This window comes from Castor canadensis, chromosome 9, assembly GCF_047511655.1.
Source record: "Castor canadensis chromosome 9, mCasCan1.hap1v2, whole genome shotgun sequence".
NCBI lineage: Eukaryota > Metazoa > Chordata > Mammalia > Rodentia > Castoridae > Castor > Castor canadensis.
In genome coordinates, this window is record NC_133394.1 from 152,264,431 (window position 1) to 152,284,031 (window position 19,601).

The following is a 19,601-nucleotide window of genomic DNA, read 5'->3' on the forward strand; positions in this document are numbered from 1 at the left end:
ATCCATAAACCAATCGCTGTGGAAGGAGGGTGGGCTACGCTGATGCTCAATCAGGTCCTCCCTTGGATGGAGATGGCCCAGCCCATCTGAGTTCCATGGAGTTCTGAGCGAGGCTCCTGTGCAGGGGAGGCTGGGCAGTGGGTCCACAGGGTCTCCAGGGTCTGCCTCCAGAGCGCCAGGGCGGCCCCTGGGGCGGCCCCGGTCCAGGCTCAGAGACGAGATAGCAAAGGAGACGACGAGATAGCAGGTCACCGGGTGACCTGCTGGTGGAGACAGAGATGTGGGGGAAGGGGCTCCCGTCGTGTAGGTGTGACAACCAACTAGGAGGACACTGCATGGGGCCTCTAGCCTCTTATGGGGGCAGAGAATGAAATGTCCTCTGAGGTGCCTTCTGAGCCTCTTCCTTTTGTGACCCAGTGACTACAGCCTCATGCTGCACACCCTGCCTGGATGGTCCAGGGGTCAGACCCCAGCTCTGAGGCTGGGACATGTCTGCCACCTCTGGCTGTAAGCCCTTCTCTGTGAGTCTCAATGTTCTTTCTTATAATATGGGGATGGTGGCAGGCTTCAGAGCTCATAAGTGCCCACGGCATGGGTGTGATGTCCCCTGGAGGGGTGGCCCGGGAAAAATGGGCTTCCCATTACAGCATTAAGGCTGTGAGAGGAACCCTGGGGGTTTTGGTGGCTTCCTTGCCCTCAGGGTTACAGCTCCCGCTTCCTGGCCCATCTCCAGCTCACCAGGTCCCTAAGACCCACTGACTCAGCATGGCAAAGGTACACAAAGGGGATCCAACCCCACAACCCACAAGCTTCCCTATTCCTGACACCCTGGGTGTGGCTGGAGTAACCACTGAGGTGACTACTCACCCTGTAGATGCTGGCAGCCAGCAGTTCCTCCCTAGAGGCTACACAGGTGGTGTACAGGACAGCTCTTTTGTCCTCTTGGGCAGGTGGGGCCAGTGTTGCAGGGAAGTCATCCTCGGACAGGCCATATCCTCCCAGAAGTGAGAGCCACTCTGGCCCACAAGGAGGCTTATGTCCTCCTCTGCCTGGTTGGGGTGGGATCAGTGATTTCCAAGAAGGGTTTGGGCCCAGAGAACCAAGGCTGCAGATTGTTCTTATAACCAAGGAAAAAGATAATCCCTGCTCAGGGTAGCCCTGGCTTCCTCACTGCCTTTCATCAGCAGGCAGCTCACAGAGCCACTCTGAGCCTCCCCTCCCCTCCTGTCTCAGCCCTCTTGTCTGAGCCTCAGTGGGTTCCAAACCAGCCTAGTGGATGAGAGGCACTATTGGCCTGGCCTGGGCCTCATTCCAGTTCTGCAGCTCACCTGCTGGTGAGGCCCGGGGCAAGCTGTTGAACCTCCCTCTGCCTGTTTTCATCCTCTGTGACAGGGACATGTCAAAGTAACCCTTCCATACAGGGATGCGGTAGGACTGGACACCTGACACACTGCAGAGACTCAATCAATACGACCCAGTATTGTCAATTTGCTTGCTTGTCACCTCTCCTCCTTATCCTTTTCTTAGGCCTCAGTTTCCCCTGTGTAAAAGGGATGTGGAATGGCAGTGTGGAGCTAGGAAGAGAATGTGAACTGTGTTGCACAGACCTAACTGTTTTCTAATCCTGGGCTTATCACTTCACAGCTTAAGGACCTCAGGTAAGTCATAGAGCCTCTTTCAGCTCCATCTTCTATGCCCACAGATTGTGAATGATGTACCCTGAGGAGGATCAGCCCTGTGCCTGTGGACAGAGCCTAGGGCCAGCAACCACCCAGAGCTGCCCTCTGCCCTCCTCCTCTGTCACCCAGCGAAGCCACTCCTCAGCTCCTCCAACATTCCTTCTCCATGCTGTGTGACAGATCACAAACCCTGTGACTGAAGCAGCCCAGGTTGATCAGCCCAGCTCCCATGGCCAGGAGCCAGCCAGCTCGTCCCTGTGCTCAGTGCCTGAGGTCATTGTATCCCCAGTGGTGCTGGAGGACATGACCTCAGATCTTGTCAGCTTCTCTCCCGTAACCATAGGACCGAGCTCCCCATTCCTTGCTGGCTGTCAGCAGGGACCACTCAGCTACTAGGGGGCTCCTGAGGTCCCTGCCTTGGGTCCTCTCCATATCCTCTGCCAGCCTCTCTCCTGCTGTGACTTTTGTCCCTCAGGAAGGGTCCAGCCCTTCTGGGGGGCCCCTGTGATTATGTCAGGCCCAAGCTCTCAGGGTCCCTCTCAAGTGTCACCACCCAGGAGGCCCCTGGTCTCCCCTAGCTTTTGTTCAGTTCCCGGTTTCCTTTCACTCAGTACCTACTTCATCATGGTGGAGAAATGCAGACGGGGCAGTTAACCCAGGGCAGGTGGCTAGAACCAGTATCCTGGGTCCTAATCCTGCATCTGCTCGTAGGAACCAGCTGTGTGACCATGGTTGTGCCACTCTACTTGTCTGTGCTTAACTGTCTCACCTACCAGATGTGGATCACCACATCCAGCAATTGTCCTGTGATTCCCACGTTTCTCAGGACCAGCAATTGTCCTGTGATTTTCTGTGTCCCATCACAGGCAGGAAGCCTGCCTGGTAGAGTACAGAGACGGTGACCAGAGACTGTTAGAGCAGAGGCCAGAGAGGCGGCAGGGAAGGGGACTCAGGGTGTCCCTCTCAAAAGGACTCATCACCACCCAGCATGGGAGTGCCCAGGGGAGGGACTGCAGACAGTGTCCCACGTCATAGCTCTGAGCAGGGCCTGCCCTCTGAGTCACCCACTAACGTGGGCTGAGGAGTCTTATCACAAGCCAAGTGTGGCCAGGGATGGTCTTTGAGGTCCCCAAAGCCATGTAAGCTATGACCACATCTGATGTGTAGTCTGGGCTGCACTGGGTCAGGTGGAAGAGTGGAGAGCCCCAAGGACGTCCCAGTCATGCACCCACTGTCCACTCTGGGCCAGCTTTGGCCTGGCAGGAGGGAAGCCTGGCCCACTCTGCATGGAGTCTGTGCTGCTCAGTGTGACTTTCTACTGGCTCTTGCAGCGTGTGGGGAGGGAACTAGAAGGAGCAAATGCTGCATCTGCGTCAATCTGCGAGCACCACCATGGCTGGAGGGAGAGCTTGGGAAGGGGGCTGGCCAAAGTACCTGTACATACTGGAGGAGGACCGAGGCTTTCACTTGCCTGTGTCTTCCGTGTGTTCTGAAAGTAGGAGAGGGCTGCACCTTCCCTAGAGGACCGCCCAGGGGATGTCAGGCCCTTGGAGTGCTCTTGCACAGGAGGCCAGGGAAAGGCCAGGGTGTCCTGGCTGACTCAGTGACAGCAGTAAGAGGAAGGTGCAGCAGGGGGCGCCTCCGCCCTGGCCATCTGCACAGGGATCCCTAGAAGCCTCAGGAGCCCTAGGGCTGCCCTTTTCTGGAAGAACAAAGGCAGGGAACTATAGCAGTGCTGGAGGAAAAGGAAAGCTACAAATCACTCTATGTCTTTTTCCTTTGAGCCTCAGTTTCCCCTCCCTACAGGGGGACTGCACACCCTTTACAAAGCAGTTGTAAGGTCAGATCGGGTGGCTATCGGGGGCAGCATGGTCTTGAGGCGACAGCAAGGACTTGATGGGCAAGCAGACCAGATGTGGGTCCAGCCCGCACGAACTGTGACCTTCTCCCAGGACCGTTTCTGAAGTGTGTGATGCCCACCTGTCAGGACAGGCCTGAATAGGAGACCAAATGGGAGCAGAGCTCCTGGACAGCCCCAGGGCCCAAGAGGCAGCAGTGGTCATTTGTAAACTGCAGAGAGCTGTGTAAACTCTGGTCTGCAACAGCAGCCACCCCTGGAGCCCGAGACTCAGTTTCCCCATGTGTAAACAAAGAGTTTAGAGGAAAGGAGCTTTGGGGCCTTCCTGGGTCTCCACCACCCGAGCTCCCTCTCCCTCCACACGCACTCCCTTCTCTAATCTGGGTGTCCATAAACTTGTGTGCAGAAAAAAAGTCTTCATTTTCACCAGCTCCTACCGAAGTCCAGCATGCCATCTGTGGTGAAATTGGCCCTACCACACGGATCACCTGGGGAAGCAGAGTGGTCACCTGTCACCATACTGAGCCCTGGTTGCAGATTCTGGGTCAGAGTGGCTCTTCAGAGAACACATGAAGAACAGTGAGAACCGAACCTGCTTCTGGACTGTCTGTGCACCTCTAGCCTCCCTATGAGGTAGGAAGTGCAATTAGGTCCTCCTCATGGGGTGGGGGACACAGAGCTGCCAGGCAACTCTCAGAGTCACAGACCTGGGAGAGCCAAGCCTGGAATCCCAGCAGAAGGAACAGACTACCCACCTGGGAAACCCATCCTCCAGTCTAAAACTGAGGCACCAAGGGCTGGTTGATCTCTGTTTGGCACCAAGAGCAGAGGTGGGGAGGCAGGAGGTGGTCTGTGGCTGATGTGGCTGGTGCCCTGCAGAGGCTCCGGGTGGAGGGTGGAGGCAGACTGTGGAGGGGTATAGGGTGAAGTCTGGACTCCTTCATTTCTATGGGGGACAGGTGCTGGGACATGGCAGGGACTGGGGAGCTTCCTGGTGGCTCTCCCTCCCCACAGGGGACGCCCCCGCATGATTGTCACCCAGAGTTCCTCCAACTGCCCGGTGGGTCCAGGCCAGGCAGGGTGGGTGGGGTCCTGTGGCGCTGGGGCGGGGCTGGCGGTGGAGCGGGCCGCCCCTTCCAGCAAGGGCGGGCGGGTCGTCGCCTTTAAATGTGGCCGGGCCCGCCCGCGAACCATAGGCCAGGGAGCAGCCCCTGTCGTCCACGCGCGCCATGCCCCTGCGCTCCCGGCGCGCGCCCGCCTGAGCTGCCCGGCTCCTCCGCAGGCGCCTGTCCCGTCGCCTCGGTGTCCCCGCAGGTCCCCGTGCCGCTGCCCGGACGCCATGCAGATGCGCGCGCTGCTCCTGGCCGCGCTGGCCACGCTGGTGCTAGCCCGGGATCCCCCTGCCGCGCCGTGTCCCGCGCGCTGCGACGTGTCGCGTTGCCCGAGCCCGCGCTGCCCCGGCGGCTACGTGCCTGACCTCTGCAACTGCTGCCTGGTGTGTGCCGCCAGCGAGGGCGAGCCCTGTGGCCGTCCCCTGGACTCGCCGTGCGGGGACAGCCTGGAGTGTGTGCGCGGCGTGTGCCGCTGCCGCTGGACGCACGCCGTGTGCGGCACCGACGGGCACACCTATGCCGACGTGTGCGCCCTGCAGGCCGCCAGCCGCCGCGCGCTGCAGCTCTCAGGGACGCCCGTGCGCCAGCTGCAGAAGGGCGCCTGCCCCTCGGGTAAGCTGGGCCTGGGAGGGCTGGAAGTCTTGCCCTCGGGAAACTGAGGCCCAGGGGAGGGTGGAGCTCCAGGACCCCACTCTCTGTACCCACTTGAATGGCCCCTTAGAAACCAACCAACCAGCCCTCTGGCCTTCCAGGTGGAGAAACTGAGGCCCAGGACGGTAAATACTGACCACAAGGACGCTGGATGAGTCTAAAGTGAAACCCGGTGCTCTGACCAACTGGAGGACCTGGTCCTCCAGGCTGGAGCCTGGTGGGTTCCAGCTCTGGCCTCATTCAGACGTAAGGTTTCTCCTGGTCCTCACCTGGCTGTCCGGGTGTTGGCTGAGGGCAGCCCATCTGGTCTGCAGCTCTGCCCTAGTGGGCAGTACCATTTTCTTTCCTTCTGCCGTTGGCAAGGCTGTCTCCACAGAGTGATTTGGGGCTATGAGCCTGTGGGGCTGTGTGCAGAGGCTGTTGGGAAGAGAATTCTCAGTCCCAGGACAGCCTCCCTGACCTACAGGTGGCTCTGGGTTGCTTCTTGCCACTCCGGGGTCCCTGTAGTTGGAGCGAAATGGTAGAAAACAGTGCTGTCCCTTTCCTTGTTTAAGGCGTTGCTTGGGAAGGCCGGCTCTGCTCTCGGTTAGACAGTTCTCCTGGAAGCCCAGCTCGGGGTGATGAGCCTGGCCCCTGTGCACCCACTGCTTGCAACTGCGCGACAGGCTGTGAGGGGCCCTGGGAGCACCACGGAAGAGCCCTGGCCACCTGGGGTGCCCGGGAAGCCTGCAGAGTCTTGAAGGAGGGGCCAAGTTTTCCCTGTGCACTGGGGAGAGCGTTCTGGAAAGTGGGAATGGTGTGAACAAACCATGGTTGATCTTGCTGTGTGTGGTGAGTGTGGTAGGAAATGCATATAATCTCAGAGCAGTTGGAAAGATTTAGTAGTGGAGTGGAGTGAGGGTGACACTCAGGCTGGGTTGTTTGGCAGGGGCAGGACATTGACTGGTCACAAACGTTGCTTTGGTGGGCTCCGAGTTCAACCTGTCAAGCAGAGCTGCCCAAACTGTGTCCAGCATTCTGAAAACTAGGGTCCAAAAGGGTTGTCAAGTGAACACTGTTCACAGGCCTGAGCCCATCAGGAGTGGAGACAGAACCTGTGACAAGGAAAATGAGCCAGTGTCAAAGCCAGGGCTTCCAAGAGAACTGTAGCAGGAGCCATTCTTTCCTAGAAGAACATGGGCTCCTCCTGGCACACTGGGTAATGGGCACCCAGTCTGGGAAGCAGAGCATGGGGTTTTGTAGGATTATATGGGTGCGCCATTGCAGGGTTTGGGGGAGGATGTATCAGTCTGTTTAGTGGTGTTACTGAGCCTGGGTAAGTTATGAAGGATGGAGGCTACAAGTCCTAGGTCAAGGCACAGCAGGCTCAGTGTGGTGAGGGGCCCTCCCTGGTTGGAGAGAAAGCTGTGTGCCCACATGGCAGAAGGGAGAGAACAAGCTGGTGGCGGACTGGGGCCAAGGCATGCGTGAAGCCTCTCACAAGCACCTTAGTCCCGTTCACGAGGGGAGGGCCGCTCATGGCTTCACACAGAGCTCAGGTTGGTTGGTTTTGGTGGGACTCCCAGCCCCCATGCAGGAGACTCCATTAGCATAAGGCCCTAGGGTCCTCCCAGGGTGGACAGGGGCTAGAGGTGCCTCTTGTTCTTGAGTGATGGAGCCCACATTGGTGACAAACCTGTATACCTGGCTACCCTGGGCTGTCAATTAAGCAGACATCATCAGTACTTTTGGGAACCACAGACCCTGAGAAACACACAGGGAGGGGAGAGGAGGAGACAAGCCAAAGGACCTCACACAGTTACAGGCAGCTGGCAAAGGCAGCATGTGGCTGTGAGCATGGGGACCTTGGGCAGGGCTGCAGCCATTTCTGCTGTCCCACCATCTTCTTATCTTGGTCAGATTTATCCTACCGCCCTCAGTTTCCCTGTCTGTAAATGGGCTGATGTCAGCCCCTATGGAGAGACCTGATGTGAGGACCAAGTAGCCACATTAGGGGCACATGCCCAGCTCCGGTGTTCTTTCCTGTAGTGTGACCACTGCTGTTGTTGCAGCAGGGTCTGTGTCACCTGGCATGGCGCCTTGCTGCTGAGCCAGCCGACATGATGAATGGGGGTGGGGGAGGTCCCTGGCAAAGATGGGGAGTGCAGAGGGGCCTGGTGGAACAGAAGTAGAGGATGGGCCCCAAGAGCCCTTGCTGCCATGAGAGCTCAAGGTGCCAGGGAGGTGGGAGAGAGAGGCAGGTCAGCCTCTGACCTTGAGTCTGACACCAGCCCATGGTCTGCCTTTGGCTGGGCTGTTCCAGATGCTGCCCCATGCTGGGGGAACCTTCACGGCCACTGTGTGCGGCCCTGCCACCATCTCCTAGTGTCCAGGGTCCTCATACACTCAGGTCACAGCAGGGTCACATGTACGAAGGTCTCTCCATGCCAAGTAAGGCCAGAAAGGATGGCCTGACTGTCCGAGGTCACACAGCCAAGAAGTGGCCAGATTTGGTCTGAGTCTGGGAGGCTTTGAAAGCTATAATATGGGGCCCCAGGCTTCCTTCTGCAGGGCAGCAGGGCCCCTGAGGTCTGGAGTCAGGTTCAGGCTCAGCTTGGCAGAGTTTCTTGCAATGTCCACCCCTCTGCCCTCCTGAAGGCACAGACAGAAGGGCTGGGAAATGTCCACACATATCTGTGCAAGGCTGTGCCCTTGCCAGGCACTTCTGAGATGAGGTCCTGCTTGGTGAGGACAGCCCTCCTACCTGAGCCAGCTATGTCCACTCCCTGGACAGAGGGTCCTTCTGTATCCCCCCGTGCCCTTCTGTTGACCTGTACAGGTAGGAGGGCTTCCTTGACTCCTTCTCACCCCCAGCTGAGCTGGTCCAGTCCCCTGCCTTTAAATGCTGCCCAGAGCTGGTGACTCAGGGCCTGGAGGAATGCATCAGCCTCAGTGGCCTGGCTCATCCCCAACTCCTGTCTTCCCAGCTCAACCTAGCATCTCTCTGGGATGTCAAAGTCAGAGCTTTAGTCACCTCTGAGTCTCTCTTTCCCCTTGTCCCCCACCTCATCATCCACCATGAGTGTGGCCATCACTGAGCTCCCTCACAAAGCCCAGGTGCTTGGGCTCCATACAGTGCACTAATGAACCCCGAGCAAGGTGGCAGCTGAGACAGGGCGACTCCAGAGGCTTTGTGGTCTCAGCACTGAAGGCTGGCAGTGGAGGCCAAGTCAGCCTCTGCCATCTTCCTCCTTCTTCCATTGCTTCTCTGCCCAGTGGCTAGATGATCTTGATGGATCTCTCCTGCTTGTCCCAACCAGACCCCCTCCAGTAGCTTCTCAACACTTGTGGTGACTCTCACGTCTGTGCACCCACCATGTGGCCCCCACCGGCTCCTCCACTGTCATCTCAGGCCACCTTCTCATCCTCTGTGCTCCCACCTCAGGGCCTTTGCACATGCTGTGCCCACCGCCCATTTCCCTTCCCTCACCTTCACATGGTCGGTTCCTCTTCCTGCCTTGGCCTAGGTCCGCTGTTCTGAGCCGCCTTCCCTGCCACTATGCCCTGGCCACTCCTCACTAGCCTTGTGACATGGCCTGCCTTAGCTATTTGTCTGCTTTCTCTTTATGCCCAGACTCTGGGCCTCACGGGATAGAGACTCAGTGCACCTGTGTGCACCTGGCTGCACACAGTAAGTGATGGATAAATGGATGACCCCTGTGATTCATGGGTCTCCTTAGCCCTCCCTGCTCCCCCTGGGAGGCTCTGGGGACCTCCTGCGCATGGAGGCTGGGTGTTCTCACAGTGGGGGAGGCCTGTCGGTGGGATGGTGCTTAGCAGTCTGGATTGGGAGTCACCTCCCTTCTCCCTTGCCAGACCCCACGCAGCATCCCCTCTACACAGCAGACACGCAGGCTGTGGTGTGCCTGAGTTCCACACGTGCAGCCCCAGAGCGGGCTCAGGTCGTGTGTCCCCAGACTCATTTATGGGAGAGGGCTGGCTGGCTTCTGCTTTCCAATCCTTCAGCAGCTTCCTGGGGCTGCACATGTGTTGGAAGTCAGCATTCACGACTAGTCAGGCAAGATGACGTAATCCCTTGGTCCCCCTCTACCTCCCACCTGGGACAGCAGAGCAGGGCTGCAGTTCCGGGTGTGGCAGAAGCTCCGCACTGCCTCTGTGCAGAGCTGCACAGGCAGCTGAGAGCCCCAAGAGTCTCTGCCACGGTTCTGAGACCAGGAGTCCATCCAAGGAGGAGTGTGAGGTCCAGGCATTTGTGCCACTGCCCTTCCCCGCCAGGGCTTGGCCTGAGAAACGCACCTCATCCCTGCCGCTCTGTATGCTGGCCTGGAGGTCAGAGACAGTGGGGTCCTGCAGCTGTCCCTCCCCTCCCCCCACCTTGTCTTTCCACCCAGGCTTTCCCTTTTCATGCCCTCTATGGGGTACCCAGCATGGCTTCCACTGACCAAGCACAGACCTCCAGTGTGCCTTGCAGGTTGGCTTCACCAGTCATCTGCTGCCTGCTTACTGTCATCACAGCAAGAAGGTCCCCTGTGCAACCCCTCACCCCATGCAGAACCCAGACAGGAGAAACCAGATGGAAAGCGGAGAGCAGGGAGGACTTTCTGGAGAGGGCAGCACCAAAAGAGCCTGGCAGAGAGACATATGCAGAAGAGAAAGGCAGCAGGGAAGAGGGAGTACCTGGGCTGATGTGGGGCTGCAGTGCCCATCCATCTATGGTGCTGACCACCACCTTAGGCAAATGTGCCTTCTAGCAGGGCACACAAGGACCTGGTGTCCAGGCCCTACTCACTGAGCAGCCTCTCCTCCTGCCACTCTCCCGAGCCCAGTGCCATTCCCGAGACACACGCTTCTAGTGCCACTTGCTTTTGCACACCAGTAATGTCCTTCCCCTCATCTCTCAAGGCCAACGAGGGACCGACACTGACTTCTCAGGCCCCATGATGACTATGTCCGTTTTTTGGCTCAGCGGCACCTTGTCGCCTCCAAAGTATCTCTCTGGCCTGTCCCTGAGTCCTGGTCCACAGCAGTGAGCAGGGAGTAGAGTGGCTGGGTAGATGAATGTGTGCTCTACAGGGACAGAAGTGTTGCCCAGCCTAGCAGCCTCCAGCCCTGCCCACCGCCAGGCCAGGCTGTGAAAGCCCAGGACCCACCTCTCCCAGGCTGCTTACTTCCCAGGACAGCTCCATGTTTTCCCTCCTCTCGAAAATCTGCCTGTCCCCTAGCGACCTGCGTCCCCCCAGCAAAGAACATCTGCGTGGGATCCAGCTGTGGCTCCCAGCAGGGACCGATACTGCTGTCTGCAACTCCAGGCTCACATCCTGCCCAGGGAGCTCCAGGTCGGGGAGGTGGCTGCCCAGGCGTAGGACGGAGGCGCTGCCTCCCCTCATGGCACAGCTGGCAGGCAGCCAGGCCGGGCACAGGGCACCAGGCTGGGCTTCTGGAGTCTGAGCTCTCACTGGATTCTTGCAGCAGTTCTTCAAGCCAGGAACTGTCAGTCTGGTTTATAGGCAAGGAAACAAGTCTCAGAGAGGTCAGGGGACTCAACCAAGGTACACAGCCAGGCTCTTTCAACCCCTGATTCCTGATATATCCCTGCTCTGTACTGGTCCAGGTGTCCAGCCTCCAGGAGAACCTGGCTTTGGCCTGTCCTGGCTCCTTGGGTGTGAAATTTCAGACCCAGGCAGACTTAGCCCACTCCGTGGAGGAGGTCTGCCACCAACCTGCTGTGCCAGGTAGGACACTGGATAGCCACAGGGCCACCCTTGCCCAGGCAGCCTGGCCTTCTCCTGCTGGAAGCCCTCTGGCTATGATCAGGTTAGGTCAGCTAACCCATGGACTCAAGTTCCTCCCAGACAGGGGCTAATGGGGCCAGTGGACTCCCTAGCAGGGGCTGGCAGGGACAGCCAGTCTGCAAACACGGCTTCTGGCTTTTCCTGGTCCTCAGTCCCCTCCACCCTCACAAGTGCACTTACTCAGGAAACATTACTTGCCAGTATTTAGATCTGTCTGCACTGTCGTTCCTTAGCCCTCACATGGTGCAAAGCCCCGGAGTTCATCATCTCATTAACCGTCTCGGGACCCAGTGAGCAGGGTTACCACTGCTGACCTCATTTCACAGAGGAGGAAACTGAGGCACAAAGGCCTTAGGAGATGCATGGGGTCTTACTACAGGAAGTGGCAGAGTGAGGATTCACCCCTGAGCAGCTGGACACTGGGAACAGAACTGGGTTTCAGTCCTGACTGTGCCCACCACGTGCTGGGGGGCTGAGATACTCAGTTATGCATGTTGTGCCCTGCACCTCTGGGGAAAATGGGTCACACTGACATTTGTTAACAATGGTCCTGGAATTGCGTAGTGCACAACGTCTGAAGCAGTAGAAGGTGGCCCTATGGGGCCTTGGTTTCCTCATCTGGTCCATGAGCCACCACACATCTTCATTCAAGTCCACCACTGTCCCTCAGTGCTCCCAGCAGCCCTGCCAGGCAGGAATGGTGGTGGTGGCCCTAGGCCTGGCTTTTCTCGTGGGGGCTCTTTTCCCAGTCTCCCTGCATCTTAACCATGCCCCTTCCTCTCCTGGGAGTCTCAGGCCAGCATATACCTGGCCTTCTTTGCTCTGTGTCAAGCGCCTCCCAACCCAAACTTCCTGGGCCTTTGGATTTCAGTTCAGTTTATTTTTGAAAAAGAAAAAAAAAAAAAAAAACAACAAAAAACCAACAGCTGAGTCTGTTGAGACTGTCTGTGGACTTCAGAGCTTGGCTCCAGGACAGTGTGGGGGTGGGGTTGTCAAAAAACCCCAAATAAACAGTCTGCTTCCCAGCCCTGTGGGAAGAGGCCTTGGGGGCCAGGCTCCCTCCCTGATTCATGGTGACTCATCTGAGTGTGGGGCCAGCTTAAAGGGCCAGGCCCCGCAAGCCTGCAGGTCCTCAACTCCTAAGTCCCCAGTGAATCACTTTGTGTCTGAGCCTCAGTGTCATAAAAATGGGCTGCAGCTGTTGCTCCTTTGAGGATGCTGGGAGCATGGTTAATAGGATGAACGGCTTTCTTGCTTTGTGGTGTGGTTGATGGGCCCACTGTGTGCTAGGGCAGGATGGAGCAGACCCTTTCTCCTCCCTCCATCACTCCAAGGTTGCCTCACCCCGAGCTTGTCACGGCTGAGTTGTGGGGTGAACCAGACATCTCTGTCCCGGGGAGCTCTTATGCTGGGGATTGTGTTGCCCTTTGCATGGGGCTGGCGGGAAATGGGCCGAGGCTTCTGTGTTCTACACCTCCCATCCCTGGCCCCTCCACGTCACCCCTGCTCTTCTTCCTGTCTTATTTTACTCTTTGCAATATATCTGAAGATGACTCGTCTGTGGGAGCAAATTGGTGCTCTGTCCTGCCCCTGCAGCCTTGTCCTCATATCTAGAGATTGTCACCTCCAGAGTGGAGTATGACCTATTCTAAGAACTCCTTTAGCCACCGTGCAGCCCAGCCCCAGGCTGAGGGCAGAGCAGCGCAGAGCCTCCATGAGCTCAGGGGTGTTTACCAGGAGGAGAGCCAGTTCCCTCCCTCCCTGTCCTCATAGTCACACTGGGCCCAGCCCCAAGTCTGCCACAGCACAACCTTCCGTGGCCACCTCCATGCCTAGCTTGGGGTCAAGTCACCAGGTGGCTCTGCATGTGCTCTTCCAGGCCGGGGCGCTTCTGGACTCCCCGCTTCATCCCTGGGAGCCTCTGTCCTGCCCCTGGTCCCACTGTGCTGTCCTTGGCTGGCTGCTCACTGTCCCTCATTGGCAGTGGACCATTGTGTCCCCAGTACCTTGCAGGGTACTACAGAAGGTGCTGGGCAGGCACACAAGGAAAAGGGCAAGGGCTGGGAGTGGAGGACTCATCACCAGGAGAGACTGCAGGACGCCTGGCCTGAGCATCTCTGTAGGAGAAAGGGGACATCGTGCAGGGTGGTAGGGAAGGAGTACAGAAGGGGTGATGGTGGCAGAGGTTACCTTATGTGACAAGTGACACTGCATCTGGGCCTGGGTGTCTCTGGGTGCCTCTTTCTGGCACAACATGCTGGGGGCCTGGGACCCCTGTTCACCCACGACAGTGATGGATGCCTTCCCCCCACACACTGGATGGAGGAGGTCTTGGGCTTGGGAACCCTTCTAGGATCCCCCGGGTCATGAGGACTACAGAAGCCAGGCATCTTGGAGACAGCAGAGCCTTCTCTGCTTGGGGGGCTTGATGGTGACCCCAAGTGCCCAGGGTCTATGGGGTGGGGTAGGTGGGCCTGGTATAGCCCCTCAGGGGGCAGTCACCTGTGTCACAAAGTTTCTGGGGGGGTCAGCAGCCTCCTCCATGGAAGTAAACTTGGGCACCTGGGTGGTTAACGTAGCCTCAGAGTTGAGGAAATTAACCTGGCTATGTGTGGGGATGACATTTGCCCCACAATTGTCTGTGGAACACACACTGCATCCTGTGCCCTTCTTCCAAGGTTGCTGCCCACATGTCACCTCTGTCCCCTGGACAATCTAGAAAACCAGGTTTCACTAGATCCTGTTGGTCTGCCACTGCAGAGAGCCTCAAAGAATCCTCATCTGCAAAGCTGGGCTCTCTGCTCACACGGCCAGGTGGAGGGCAGGGTCGCCCCCACCCTGGGCAGGGAGGGTCACAGTTTGCAAGTTTTAGTCACACAGTTCCCAGAGGCTTCTAGGGGATCACCTTCAGGTGGGAAGTCAAGGCCCAGGAGGGTAAGTGATTTGCCTGAAGCCACAAAGCTGGAAGGCAGCCATGCCCAGCCAAACTCCAGTTGTGTGCAGCTCCCAGCCCAGTGCTCATCCCAGAGCCCAATATCCACTCACAAGCAATGCTGAGCAGTGTGAGTGCCAGATGCAGAGATCTGGAGATCCCAGAACAGGCCCCTGCCACCCACACGCCTCGGGCCTTGGTCCTGGCAGGCATCAACCCCATTGCTGATGGCAGCAGAAGTCTGAGCTGGCTAAGGTTCCAGGGAAGTTTGTAAACTGCCTGGCTATGCCAAGTCAGTTGCATGTGGAACCTGTCCAGTCAGGACAGCTGCTTGGGCAGCCAGGAGGGGCTTCACTGTGGCCAGGTGGGGATAGCTCAGAAGGGAGGGCCCAGAGATTCTGTTACACCCTTATCAGTTATTACACCAGCTCCAGGGCTTGGAAGGACCCTCCATAGCTAGGGAGGAAAGGGGACACGGTCCTTCGGCAAGGATATTGTTATCATATGACAGCAGTCAAGGGCCCAGAGGCACTGACCCCACATTAGGCGTCAGCATTGATGCTCTGTGGCCCAGTGGTCCTTACCTCTCTGAACTGCTGGGCCAAGCTCACAAGGCCCAGTGTGTTGTGAAGAAGCTTAGCTCACAGAAGCCCTCTTTAACCATTCCTGGGAGGGAGGGGAAACACCTCATCCCACATGTCTGGGTGTCACCGTACTGCTGAGGGGTGTCCCAGGGGCTCAGCACATGTTGAAGCTGGCTGTGATCCTAGGTGGGGGTTTGGGGTAGAGCTTCCTCCTCCTTGAGCCCAGGAGGGGCTGCTGGGAGCCAGCAGGTCTTGCTGACGCACCTGGTTCTTCCTGCTAGCGCAGGTCTCCACCAGCTGACCAGCCCGCGGTACAAGTTCAACTTCATTGCCGACGTGGTGGAGAAGATCGCACCAGCCGTGGTCCACATCGAGCTCTTCCTGAGGTGTGTGGGGCCTGCCTTGCCCTCAAGGCTTCCCAGTGTCCCCCCAATCCATGTCCACTCCATCTGCTGGGGCCCAAACTAGACTGTGATTCTGGAAGCCAGGGGGAGGGTGGTTGGGGTGCTAGGAAAACGGGGGGCTCTGAAGGCCTTGCTGAAGCGAAACCTGGGGCAGACATTGAGGGGGTCAGCAGATGGGCAGGGATAGCCTCGCTCCAACCAAGGTGCCTAAGCGACATGGCCCGTGCAGCTACAGCAGGAACAAGGGAGGGAGTGCAGTGTGGATGAACGCATGGACCAGCGTGGGAGTGAAGGGATGACTGGATGGAGGAACCCCTCCATAGGAAGGCAGGACATCCAAATCTGGAGAGGAAGCCACTGTGGTGTGTGGTCTGTCTCCCTGCAGGATCTCTCCTTGCAGACATGGGCGGAGCCTCCTTCCTTCCTCCCAAGGGAGCTCCCCACCTCCCCAGATCCCTTCACCGCAGGGATGTCTGAGCTAGGCTAGGAGGCCCTGCCGGGGAGGGGGGTCTCAGCATCCAGTTCTGAGCCCTCTTCCCAAATTGACTGAGACCCCTCCCCCACAAAGCAAAGATGTTAACAGCATGACTTGTCTCAAGTTCATTCCTGCTACCACCTTTCTCACCCCACAGCCCTGCGGGGAGCCTGCAGGTGAGGCCCAGGAGTCAGATAGGTGCCCACTCTATTCTGGAAAGGGTCAGAGGAGACTGGCTGCCAATGGCTTATGTGTCCATCCCACTATGAGCAGTTTCTAGCATGGGTATTCTTGTCGCTGGGTGTCACTCTCCCTCCCCATCTGTGGCCAGTCTAGGGGACAGAGTGTGTCCCATTCACAGTGCTTCAAGGGAGCAGGTAAATAAGCAAGGCTCCTCCCGCACCCACCATAACTCCTGTGTGTCGCTCTTAGCCTGAATTTCTTAAACAGCCCTGGGATGCCCACCTCCTAGAGGAGGGAGCCAGGTGCCCAGAGGACGGAGCTGTGTGGGAACCACGGCCCTGGAGGCCCTTATGCCTGCTGCCCCCTTCCCCAGCATGACTGGCAGCTAATAGGCCCCGGCACCTCAGCCCCCCGCCCCTTCCCTTGCTCAGGGCACCTTCCCCCCATGAGCTTCAGGAGGTGGCTCTGTGGTTTCCTCTGTCTAGAGGTAGACGCAGAGGCCTGAAAACTCACCTTGCCCATGGTGGTGGCTGGTGGCTGAGCTGGGATTTGACCAGGGGCTCCCTGTCCCCAGGGTGGAGCCCATCTCTCTGCCACACACTCACCCCTCACTGCCCTTTCATAGGGTCCTGGACCTTGAGTGTCATTGAGAAAATTACAGCTGGGTGTGCTAAGTGGCATGTCACTGGCCATCTGGTGGCTGGGAAGCCACAACGTCTCCTGGAGGGCTTGGGACAGTAGGCCCAGAGCCGGCTAATCACAGACTGCAGTGTGGCTCAGGTGGCAGCAAGATGTCTCAGCCTTGGAAGCAACGATCTGAGTGGGTGGGCGAGGCTGGTGTGGGCCCGATGAGCACAGGAGCCACCAGCTGTGGTAGGCTGGGCCCCGCAGGCTCTCTCACAGCCCTCACTGCTGGGCACAGTGGGCATGGCAGGGCTTTCAAGGAAACAGCTTAGGGTGGAAGCAGGCACAGATAGGAGTAGACAGATGCCACAGTCAGTGTGCAGTGTGGCTGAGTGGCTAGACACTCAGGTCACCTAGCTCTGTCCTGAGCCCACCTGCCTGACCCAGGCAAATAGTTTTGGGTGCCTGGCCTCGGCTTCCCCTCCTCTTAAACAGAGGCCTGAGAGTTATGTGCTGTCTTAGTGCTACCAGGAACAGGGACTGCAGGCTGGGAGCTTAACAACAGAAGTGCAGTTCCAGAAGCTGAAGTCAGGTCATGGAGTCCCTTCTGGGTGGCGTTCTAAGACTTCTGAGAGTCTTGGGGTTCCTTGGTTTGTCTGTCTTCACACAGCCTAGCCCCATTTGTGCCTCTGTGTCTGCCTTTCCCTCTGTGAGGACTCTAGTCCCTGGATGTAGGGCCAGCCCATGCCACGTGCCTTCTTCTCAACCTCACTGCATCTGCAGCCGAGACCACCGTCAGGGACAAGAGTCAGGTCAGGAGCTATCTTGACCCACACACAAGTCAGGAGCAATAAATGAATCTGTCCCTAGCTTGAGGGAAAACTTGGTGGTGTTAGCTATTGTCCCTGGTCTTGATAGGCCAAGGGGACACTTCTGTGTTTTTCAGATGGTCATGTCACTAAGAACCTCCACCTTCATGTTTTCTTCTCTTACATGGTTACTGGTCCCTCGTCTCTGTTTAGCGGCCTCAGGGTCATTGCATCTGCTCTGGGCCAGGTCCTAGGCTGGAGTCCCTAAGACATCTCACCCTGGGGAAGGTCCCAAGCTATACCCCTTCCCCTACCTTGAAGGCAGGGTTGTGGCTCCTACACGGAGAACCTATTTCCCAGACGGGAAGGCTGAGGCTCAGAGGACATCAAAGGCCTGGCCCAGGGCAGGCATGTCACAGTGGAGCTAGACTTGAGATTAGAAGCTGGTCGGTCCTTCTGGCTCCAGTCCCATTGTCAGACAGCTGGTGACCGGTGTAGGTCGACAGGGTCTGACGCTTCACAGGCCACGTGTCTAACCAGAGCAAGTCTCGGCAGAGATGACCATTGCCTCTTTATGGCCAGGAAGTGGGTCCAGCTTTGGTGATGGCCAAGGCCTGTAAGTAGCAGAGGCCCCAACCCTGTGCCGTGTCACCCCCACCTGGCTCTGCTCCCGTTGTCTCCACTGTGTCCGACTCTCCGTCCTGAGATCCGTCCTGATTGTCCCTATGCTGCCTGCTGCAGACACCCTCTGTTTGGCCGCAACGTGCCCCTGTCCAGTGGGTCAGGCTTCATCATGTCGGAGGCCGGCTTGATTGTCACCAACGCCCACGTGGTGTCCAGCACCAACACCGTCTCTGGCCGGCAGCAGCTCAAAGTGCAGCTACAGAACGGCGACTCCTATGAAGCTACCATCAAAGACATTGACAAGAAGTCTGACATTGCCACCATTAAGATCCACCCCAAGGTGAGGCAGTACAGGCCCAGGAGGCCATGGCCTGGAAGGGTGGCTTCTTCCCAGATCTCACAGATGTGCCAGCCAAGCCTTCCCATGGGACAGCTCGGGGAACTGAGGCCCTGAGGTCACTGGAAATTTACTCACAGTCACAGGCCAAGTCAGACCTGAACCCCTGTCTTGCACAGAAGCCCCCAGGTTGGGGATTGAGCGAGACAGCCATGACTTGGGAGGAAGGGTGTAGCCCCCAGTAGGGACAGAATGAGGCCCCATGCCACTCCATACAGAGGTTCTTCCCTGTTCAACCCCACCACACTCCTGGGGAGGCATCTGTCCCCATGGTGTGACAGAGGCCAGGTGGAGAGCACTTGTACCCCATCCTGCTGGCTGACCACACAGGCCTGTACCAGGTCCACGATGACTATCCATTACCACCAGCACTACTAAAAGCCAGCGTTGGCCACTCCTCCCTTCACAGTCCAGCCCTGGGAAGAAGGGACTCTTATCACCTGGAATTTCAGAGGGGAATCTGAGTCTCTAGAGGTCACTGACCCAGGATCGCTGCTAACTATGGCAGGGCTCAGCCTGCTCGGCCAAGACCCAGGCCTCCCCCGTCCTGGTTCTCACTGAATCCAGGGTTATGGTTACAAGGCCCTGGGAGGGCCGAGGGGCTACCTGCGGCCTTCCTACATCAATTACAAGATCTCTGGGCCTCAGGCCAGGACCTGAACTCGCAGCTTCCTCTCGGAGAGGGTGAACCAGCATGGCTGAGCTTGAGTCTGGCCCTCCTGGATGAGGGTTCACAGTATCTGTGCTGAATGGTCTTTGCAGGGTCCCATGCCCAGGCAGAAGGGATGTGACAGTCCTAGGTAGCTACTCTGTGGGCCCTAACCCTCCCCACACCTGAGCCCTGCCCCAGTGACTGAGTCTGGGCCCCTCACCTTTTACAGATAGGGAAACCAAGGGCAGACTCAAGGACAGAAGTCAGCAAACTGTTGCAAACTGTCAGTCAATATTTGAGGCTTTGGTGGCCCTGTGATCTCCTCACAACACTGTTACGTTGAGTGCAGCCATGGGCCACACGATCACATATGGCTGTGCCCCAATGGAACTTGATTCACAAAATGGGCAGCAAGTCAGTTTTGGTCCAAGGGCCACTGTTTGCAACCCCTGCTCAAGGATTCTGTGGGGGAGGGAAGAGCCAAACTGGATGCCAGGTCTGTGTCTCCCCTTCTGGTCGCCATGGGACAATCATGGGTGTCCCAAGCATAGCAGAGTAGAAGGTCAGGTGGCCACCTGTACCCTAGAAACATCAGTAAGACACAGCACCTGCCCTCCAGCCACATCCCTGCATCATGAAGCCCCCTTAGCCCTGAGCCCCTCCTGGCATGGAAGGGAGCTGTGAGCCCCGCCTTCCCCTCTCTCTGCCCCCTCAGGCTCTTGGACCTCATTGTACACCTTGCAATTCTCACTCTGGCCAGTCAGCAAGGAGAAACACCAGCTCTCTGGGTCATCTTCTGGACGTGCGGCCTGGTTCCTCTCCTCC

The 19,601-nt window shown here is 57.8% G+C and overlaps 1 protein-coding gene across 2 annotated transcripts in view; it reads left to right on the forward strand.

Annotated features, from left to right (window-relative positions):
* Window positions 1-4,739: 4,739 nt before the first annotated feature.
* Window positions 4,740-19,601, forward strand: part of Htra3 (HtrA serine peptidase 3) — a 30,395-nt gene continuing 15,533 nt past the window's right edge. For both annotated transcript variants that reach the window (XM_074042690.1, XM_074042691.1), the window contains exons 1-3: window positions 4,740-5,261; window positions 14,895-14,994; window positions 17,845-18,067. In XM_074042690.1, the coding sequence (XP_073898791.1) occupies window positions 4,877-5,261; window positions 14,895-14,994; window positions 17,845-18,067 (708 nt within the window). In that variant the 5' untranslated portion in view covers window positions 4,740-4,876. The remainder of the gene's footprint in view (window positions 5,262-14,894; window positions 14,995-17,844; window positions 18,068-19,601) is intronic.